This window comes from Eschscholzia californica, unplaced genomic scaffold (genome assembly GCF_041429995.1).
Source record: "Eschscholzia californica isolate CP2 unplaced genomic scaffold, dmEscCali1.0.p SCAF_2, whole genome shotgun sequence".
Taxonomy (NCBI): domain Eukaryota; kingdom Viridiplantae; phylum Streptophyta; class Magnoliopsida; order Ranunculales; family Papaveraceae; genus Eschscholzia; species Eschscholzia californica.
The window spans coordinates 14754501-14763856 of NW_028238309.1; the positions used below are offsets into that span (position 1 = coordinate 14754501).

At 36.7% G+C, this 9356-nt stretch overlaps 1 protein-coding gene across 1 annotated transcript; it reads right to left on the reverse strand.

The window, feature by feature from the left end:
• Nucleotides 1-2519: 2519 nt before the first annotated feature.
• On the reverse strand, nt 2520-5568 carry LOC147556441 (uncharacterized). Its single transcript, XM_086664337.1, has 3 exons — nt 4884-5568; nt 3890-4098; nt 2520-3487 (listed from the first exon to the last, which is right to left on the reverse strand). Exons 2-3 carry the CDS (start codon nt 4094-4096, stop codon nt 2816-2818), a joined length of 879 nt encoding a protein of 292 aa, XP_086520463.1. The 5' UTR covers nt 4097-4098; nt 4884-5568; the 3' UTR covers nt 2520-2815.
• Nucleotides 5569-9356: the final 3788 nt, after the last annotated feature.

Below are 9356 nucleotides of genomic sequence, written 5' to 3' on the forward strand. Positions count from 1 at the left end.
CATAATCGTGAAATTTACCACTTCTTTATAGATTGTGAGACATACCATTCAAAAATCTAACTCTTTTAAAGTAAAATCCTACACTTCAACCCCGACAGAAAAGATAGAAGTGTCCAATTGGCGATAATAAAAACTGTGGTCTGATTTATTTGACTGCCTACTTAAACATAAAAGCTTGTTTTTTCTTACTAATGTTGTAGCATTATGCCTCGTATGGATCCAAATATGATTAAAAAAAAAAAATCATTTTACACTTCTTTACTAAACATGGTACCACCATCTTTTAAGGGATGCTTTAAAGGTGCCTCTTGACAGTGTTATTACCGCCCCTACACCCCTTTTGACTTGGTAAATCTAATTTGACTATATTTCATCAAAGGCCCCTCAAAATCAGTGGACTTCGGCCGAATTTGATCACAAGCTTTGGCCAAGGTCCACTTCATTCAACTCCGATTTTCTAGGGTGGAAATAGGTGGACTTGTGCCAAAACTTGTTAAAAATTTGGTCGGGATTCTCCAATTTGAGTTGTATTAAGTAGTGGTGGTATGGTTCAACCACATTATCGGTTCAAACCCCATCGAATTTGTTGACTTGAGTCGATTTTGTTACCAAACGCCTCAAGTCCACTGATTTGAAGTCAAAGAGAAATGGGGGAGTGCCTGTTTTGGCATGGGGACTTGTAACCATTTTTTAGAATATGGAGGGAGCCACTAACGGAGAGACGCCAATACCACAATTGGAAGGCGCAACTTTCCTCTTCTTTGCGCTTGTTTACTTTACATGGTACAAGTGTACAACCATCTTCTTAGGGAAAGTTTTAAAGTTGCCTCTAGCTAGATAGTGTTATTGTCACCCCCGCACCTCGTTTGACTTGGCGATCTAGTTTGACTGTATTTCGTTAAAAGCACCTCGAAATCAGTAGAGTGCGGTTCAAGGTCCATTGCACAATACTTATTACAAAATTAGGTTAGTAACAACAAAAGATTAGAGTGGATCTCTTATTTTTCTGAAAGAGAAAAAAAGGCACTATTAACTTGATTGTACAATCTCATCAAAAAACTTGATTGTACAGTATTTCTTATATGCAGTCTCATATTTGGGCATCAAAAAGACCATCGCTAAGCCCATAAAAAAGACCCAAGGTATCCATTATATTTATGGGCCATCGTAAATGTCACTGTTCTTCTAGGGTTATTCACTGACCAAGACAGTACAGCAAGTATTTGGGCGTCCCTTTCCAAATTTATTTTCAACCCACATACACAAACCTTCTTTTTTTTTTTGGAATTCGACTACGATCTACGTATGTCGTTACATTTGGCATTGATACATCAAAGATGTGATACGCTCAATAACTGCCCATTCAAACTGAAACCAGACCGGGCCTATAGCCCAACATGACAATGGCCTAAAGCCCAACTACATTATTTACACCCTAATAATCCCAAATCAAATAACCAAAGATTCCACCTTCTCTGGGATTCGAACCTGAGACCTCCAGGGATTTCTGGAGTTTATGTCAACACCTTGAAACCACTTGGGCTACCAACTGTTGACTACACAAACCTTCTAGTATATAGAGAAACAAGACTGGTTATGCATCGGTGTAATAATGTCATAAGCCGTGTGAGAGCTTCCAAAGCCTGGGCTATATGCCTATGACGGGCTTGTGGAGTTTTAGGCGGGAAATAAAATCTTGTATCATAGACTTAGATCTGGGTGTCAAAAGCAAAAAAGAAGATCGATAATTGTTAAGATTTAAGACATTACAATTAATACACAGTGCTGTTTGGCCCGAAAGTGGCCTAGATGCTCCAATATGACAATGGGTGATTTGAATAATTCCATTGTTTCATATTCTATAGTGCTATGCCATTTTTGTAGGGAGATGATACCATAGATCTCTTCTTCGATATGGATTATTATTATTATGATCTTTTTTTCAGTGGTTAAATATTTTGTATCAAATATGAAAGGTAAGGGTGCTACATTGTATTGATGTGTTTAAAGCATGAAATTTTAGAAGTCTCAAAACGAAAGTTGAAATCCTTTTTGACAACGTCAAGATTCGAGTCTTAATCTCTCCTGTGAATATATGTAACCACTCAACTAATGTTAGTTAACCAATACCAAATGCATGGATAGTAGCCCGAAAGATTGAACTCGCATACTTATATAACATGTTATCAAGATGATAGAGGAAGAAGAAGAAAATTCTAAACAAATTTCGTACATATGGTTATAGAGAGCTGGTTACATTGCTGGCCTAACAAGATTCCACACAATTTAGCAAGTTTGGTTATTGTAGTGGGTTTTCCGTAGGTTGGTTTGTGCATATGGTCAACTGTGATAACCATTACAAAGTAAAAAGAGATTAACGACCGTTAGTTTTTCATCGTTAAATCTTACTCTCATGCATCTAAGAGTTGAAATTTATCGAGATCTCTAAATATATGAAGTGCTGAAAACTAAGGAAAATAAGCATAGTATCTAGAGATACTCAGAAATTCCTAACTAAATTTAACACTTTAAACCATTTAATTCATATATTTCCAATGAAGTGAAAATAGTACCCAAAGAAAGGGATTGAATATCTAAATATGTACTTGAGTTGCAGAGAGCAGTGCATATAAATATTATGCTTAATCAAAATAACCGATGTATGTAACTTATTTTTCTAACCTTAAACATCAATGTATAACCCAATTTTCGCACGGAAAGTCAACAAAAAAGTTAAGTCAAAAGTCAACTCATGTTGTATAAGTAATTTTGATCTAGCATTTTGCAGGACACAAAATGGTTTACCTGAAAATTTTCAGATCTTTTTGGAGTTCAATACTGGAAGAAGCCAATGCGGTATTTGTATATTTCCACCCTTTAGCGTTGTACTGCCATTTCCCGATGCACTACTTCCTTCTCCACCACCTCTGTCCGATACAGATGAACCCATTTCTTGACTGCGGCGTGATTCTAGAGGAAAATTGGGCCCATTGCTTCTCATTTTCTTGTTACTACTAGTACTAGCAAACCCATTGCCTAATTTCAACTCTACATCAGTCTGTCCGTTAGTAAACGGACGTTGACCATTAGAGCTTGGAATACTCCTTTTATCTTTTGAAGATCTTACAGAGATTAAACCTACTTGGTCTTCCATGGGTCTGCGAAGATCAAAACCCTCAGGCATTAGGCTGTTGTGCCTTGAATAGTTAATGTCGGTCCGTTCTTGTGACCTCAAATCGGTTCTTAGACAATAGGGTAGTTCCCGATTATGGCCAGAGTAATTCTGGTTGGATTGGTTCCTGTTACCAAAAAGCGGAGAGGTGTTAGTTTCTAAGGCTATTCCTGTACCATGTGACCCGGTTCCGTTGCCCATCGCAACGGGTGCCTGGAGACTTGGATTGTTCATTTGGTGTAGCTCCGGTCTGTTGATTCTAAGCTCATCCATCAACACTTTCTGAACCCCGTATAGCCGGTGAAATTCCTGTACCTACATCATACAATTGGTACTCTTCTTGGATTAGGTTCATCCGTGATCGGATTAGTTTAGGATGATCTTAACAATATAATTCAGGATTATCAATGAAAGATTGGAAAAAGAAGTCCATCATAGAAATTTAAAATTATAGTAAATGCAGAGTATCTTTTTACAATCTAAAATCAACATGACAATTAGAAGGGTTTGAAATATCCTAATGCCTTCATTGATTGGATTTTAACGAAAGAAATCGGTGTTCCTATGAAGAATTAAAACTGAAAATCGAGAATTCGTCAAAGATATTTCAATCTCCTAGTATATCATTTGCATTGAAACAAAAATGAATATCACAGTCCTTCTAAAATAGACGAAAAAGTCGAATCGGAAACAAAAATAAACAACCTTATATCATACCTGTTTCTGGAAGATCTTATCTTGTCTTAGCATTGTTGTCCTTATTAATTCTTTGTCATTGCTGTTCAAGAATCTGTCCATTGAGTGATGTAGCAACTTCTGCTTGCAAATATCCCAAGATCTTGATTTTCTTATACCATCCCAAGTACTAACCCTTCCGGCGGAGTTTGCTAAGATATCAACTACGAATTCAAGTTTTGTTCCCATGCCTGTATAAATGGAAAAGAAGAAAATCTTTGCAATTAATGACCTACCGAAAATCATAATTGTGATAACAAGTGGAATAAGCACTAAATTTTTGAAGTTTATCGTTTGGGTGTTAGCGAATTTACGACACTTAAGACTTCCGAATGGAGATGTTTCGAAACAAAATTTGAAAGAATATTGACCAAAACAAAGATGTGAAAAAAGGAAATCTATTACTCACTTTTCAAATCATAAGAACTTCATCAACTTATGAATGGAAATGAGCTTCAATTCCTACCTTAATTAAGTGATAAATTTCAGTATAGAACGTAAAAAAGGCAAACCCGACTAACATAAAACTAGAAAAAGAAAAATCATAATTAGAAAAGAACTAACAAATTGGAGGTCGAGCAATGAAAATCGTTAACCCGAATAATATAATTGAGATCATTAAGATGCTACAAATTCATCAGGCCTAGTTTCTAGCTGTTCTTAACTTTAACAAATGAACTTGCTTTATTACAATTCAAAATCCACAGTTAGCTAAAATTGGTCCAAGTATGAAAAAAGTAAGAACAATTGAAGTACCCCAAAATAGAAAATCAAAACAAGCACAAAGCTATGGGAAATTCAAACAAATAAAGAAAAACTAACCAAATGATGTAAGTACAAAAAAAAGCAATCAAATAAGAAAAAAAAAAAAAACTGAACACCCCAATTGGAACAAGAACTCAAAATGATCAAAACACACAAAAAAGCAAGATTTCAAAGAGATGTAGCTAAACTGCACGAAATAACGGCCGGGTACCTTACTAATGTTGGGTTGTTCATACACCATCTTCTTCTTGTTCATCTTCTTTTTCTTCCTCCCTGTTCAAGCTGTCACCATCCATTCGAAGAACCCGAAAACAATTTACAACCAAAAGGTCTAAAATGATCAAATATATCATAATTTGTACTCATAACTCATCTTTTTTTACTAGAAAGTAGGCTTCATAAATGGAGCAATCCAAGCAATGGATATTGGTGATGAGTTTGATGTGAAGTTGAGTAATCTATTATCACTTAGAGAAGAAAGAAAGAAAAGGACTAATGGAAGGAAGTCTTTGAACTTGACTTTCCTTGGATAAACACCAATGAAGTGAAGGCTTAGAAGAGGGAGAAACTAATAATAATTTAAGCTTGACAGGCTGTTAAAATTGAAGAAGAGAAGCAAGAAAAGGTGGAGGAGAAGCTTATGGTGTTTTTTGTCTACAGAGAGAAAGATCAGAAGGGGACCCAAAAATGAAAAACAAAAACATGAAAAATTCAAAAAACAAATCTCTCTCTCTCTCTCTCTCTCTCTCTCTCTCTCTCTCTCTCTCTATACATCCAAATCTGTGAACAAGATATTCCAGACAGGTCTTCAAGGACATCAAGAAACAAAACACATGTTCAATCTTTTTATTTTATTTTTTTCTCTTACAGATTTTATCAAGTTAAATTCTACCCAATAAATTATGAGTTAATTCCTATATGGCCCCCTACTTTGTGACCAGCTTCCTTTATGGCCCCCTTTTTTTCGTAAATTCAAATATGGCCCCCTTTTTAGATGTAATTGTCCTAACTACCCTTCTAAATTCTAAATTTAAAACATTTAAAAAAACTTATTTCCACCTCACCCCTCTCTCTCTCTCCACCTCATCTCTCTCTACAACTCACCCCTCTCTCTCTCTCCAACTCACCTCTCTCTCTCTCCAACTCACCCCTCTCTCTCTCCAACTCACCTTCATCTTCTCCGATTGAAGTCGCCGGCCGGAGATTTTTCCGGCCGGCGACTTCCCAAAAAAAAAAAAAAAAATTTTCTCTCATCTCTCTCTCTCTCTAAAAATCCGGCGAAGGGGGTTTCCCTTCGCCGGAAGCCGTGAACAGACCGATCTGGTCTGTTCACGGCAGACCTTCAAAGGTCTGGCCGTGAACAGACCTTTGAAGGTCTGCCGTGAACAGACCAGATCGGTCTGTTCACGGCTTCCGGCGAAGGGAAACCCCCTTCGCCGGATTTTTAGAGAGAGAGAGAGATGAGAGAAAAAAAATTTTTTTTTTTTTAGGAAGTCGCCGGCCGGAAAAATCTCCGGCCGGCGACTTCAATCGGAGAAGATGAAGGTGAGTTGGAGAGAGAGAGGGGTGAGTTGGAGAGAGAGAGAGGTGAGTTGGAGAGAGAGAGAGGGGTGAGTTGTAGAGAGAGATGAGGTGGAGAGAGAGGGGTGAGGTGGAAATAAGTTTTTTTAAATGTTTTAAATTTAGAATTAAGAAGGGTAGTTAGGACAATTACATCAAAAAAGGGGGCCATATTTGAATTTACGAAAAAAAGGGGGCCATAAAAGAAGCTGGTCACAAAGTAGGGGGCCATATAGGAATTAACTCATAAATTATTCCAACTGTCCCATAAAAAGTGTTCAATGGAAAAAAATAGTACTCATCTTATCTCAGGTGGAAGATGATCTGTAATTTGTTGAAAAATAGGTTACTTCTTTTTTAAATTATTCAATGTTATTGGACTGAATGAAACTTTCAATTCAGGACCCTTTTCTTTTCATTCAACTTGAAAAGATAATGTTCAGGCAGTTCAGCTATATACAGAGAGAAGAGAGAGACTTGTTTTGAAATCCCAGCTTTACCCTTCAGTTATTGGTAAGAAATCTGTAATGTTGTTAAAAGGGCCTCCACTTTGTGTTATAGGCGCCTCTCCCACCCTTTGACTAAGAGCAACTCCAACCTAAGAGGGGCTTGGGCCTAAAATTTTTGCTTCTGCCGAACACGTGTGTGGGTTTTTTGTGGGTGTGGGAGAAATTAGCATTTCTGACATCCACTTGTTGTGTGTCGTCAAAATTTTGTAAACATGTTCAAATCTAAAGGCTTTCCCTTTGTTGTTTTTTTTAAACGCCAAAAGTGCTCTTTTGATCAGAAAGAAACAAAACTTATAAGTTTATATTATGAAGTAAAAAGTACAAATAAAGAAACTAAAAGTTTGAATAATTACCCAATCATAATCGTTTTTCCCGTTTTTCTGTACTTTATTTACTAGCCTCAAAATAGAATTAAAACTTCGACATTTAGAATTTACATCGCTGAAACGAGATTTACAAGTCCTTAATGTACGCTCTCGGACCGCCTTTGCATTATATTCATCGATTTTTTTTCCCAAAATACTTTATATTTTTTATTTCTTCGGTCACCGCATCATATGTGAGTTTCAAAAAACAATTAACAAGTAAAATATCTTCATCTTGTGCATGCAGTATCCTTGGAGCTTTTTTTTCAAATGTTGAGGGAATGTGTGATGTTTCTTCGGTATCATCATTCCCTAATTCAACATACGAGAAATTAGGAGACATTAATTCCATAAACCTTTCGGCGGACATTAGTTGGACATCTTAGGGATCCATTATATGAAGAGATAGATAAAATAAAAGAGAATGGAAAAATTATCGGAGAGATAAAAAGAAATTGCGGGAGAACGAAAAAAAATTAGGAGAATTGAGGGTGTGAGATTTTTGTCATTGGATGTGCTCTAACGGTCGAATATCCAGAGTGGACTGGCCACATGATCGTTCGAGCCCCCAACGATCATGTGACCAGGGCTTCAGTCGACTCTTGTTTAAGACTGGCCATAAGGTGGGTTTCGGGTTGAGCCTCAGCTCTGCCCCAAGCGATTGGGATTGGATTAGTTGGGTTGAGGCCCAATATTTGGGCTCTTAGAGCAACTCCAATTCTGGAGGGGCTGAGGCCCAATATTTGGGCTCTTAGAGCAACTCAAATTTTGGAGGGGCTTAGGCCCAAAAGCCACTTTTTCTTTAATATTATTAAATCAAAGGGTTCTAACTCAAAAATCATACCTACCCTTGAAGGAGCTTACGCAAAAAAAAATTTGCATATGGTAAAAACGTGAGTCGGTTTTTTGTTGGTGTGCGAAAAACGCGTGTGATCTTCTGTATGTGCAAAACACGTGTATGAACTAATTTCAATTTATTTTTTTTTAAATTCAAGTTTTTTGTTTTAAATTCAATTTTTTTAATTTATTTTTGAAATTATGGGTCAAATCCCTTTATATACGGAACCAACCCAATTTGGGTGGTTGGAGCTAATCCAACAACCATAGGACTTCCCACACATATGTAAGGAGTTTAACTGTATCAAGTAGTGGTGGTAGCGTTTTATCAATTTTACGAACCAAAATTGGTTCTAACCCAACGAATTTTTTAAGAATAAAAGTCTGAACCTATTGTATATTCCTAACCGATCATTATACAAACACTTACTCAAAATCATTAAAACTTGCCATCGTTATTGAATTTGGGTTATTAAAAGTATAAATAATGAAATAAGTTTGTCGCGTTGGACTTTAGGCCTCTTTACTTACTGATTTAACTTAGACAGATATCAATACCTTGTAATGACTAACGTAGATCCTAGTCGATTTCTCGAAAAAAAAAACACTAACTTGTTCCGATCAAGACCTCCAATAAGAACCATAGAGGGACATTTTTAGCCCATTCAAAATTGGTTCGAGTCCACCGGGATTGAGACAATTAAAAAATGGGGAGTGCCTCATTTGAGATGGGATGCTTTTAACAATTTTTCTAGAAATTAGTGGACATTTAACCGGGAGGCTAAGATAAAATGGGGGCGCCTAAACTTCCCACTCTAAAAAGAAATCAAAAAATAAAACCACCCAAAACTATCATTGGATTTCGGTTTCACAAGTCGAAAGACGATTTCCATCCCAAATAGGAGATAAAACTTTAAAATGAGAAGTAGGTCCAAAATCGTCTTTCTTTCCTCCCATGCCTAACTTAAAGTTTCATTATCTCCATTTTGCCCCTTGATATAGAAAACCTGCCTCCCTAAAAATCTTAAGGCCACGTTTGGCACGCGGAAATATTGTGGAAATGGAAAGTGATTCTTGGGAATCACAATCCACATAGTGTTTCGCTTGCGAAAATTGAGGGGGAATTGTGTTCCTCCGGGAATGAGCTATAACCCTAAAGAGGGTAATAGCAAACTCAGGGAGGGGTGGGTTTATTCCCATTTTCGGGAACAATTTGTTTAAATATATATGGACAAAATTATCCTTAATAAAATATTAGAATGACTCGTATTAAAATCGTCCTTAATATAATATCACAACAAAAAAATATTAAAAATTTAGGGTTTCAGCTATGGCCACCACCATAACAGCGCTCTCTATCCCTCTTACTCAAAGGTAACTCTAGGGGTGGCAATTTGGTCCGAACCGGTTGGT

What these genes read in the sequence shown, in the direction of transcription:
- LOC147556441 (XM_086664337.1), bottom strand. Translation starts at nt 4,096, where the DNA reads ATGGGAACAAAACTTGAATTCGTAGTTGATATCTTAGCAAACTCCGCC. An exon ending in ATAAGATCTTCCAGAAACAG is followed by an intron (nt 3,488 to 3,889) that starts GTATGATATAAG and finishes TGTATGATGTAG; the next exon opens with GTACAGGAATTTCACCGGCT.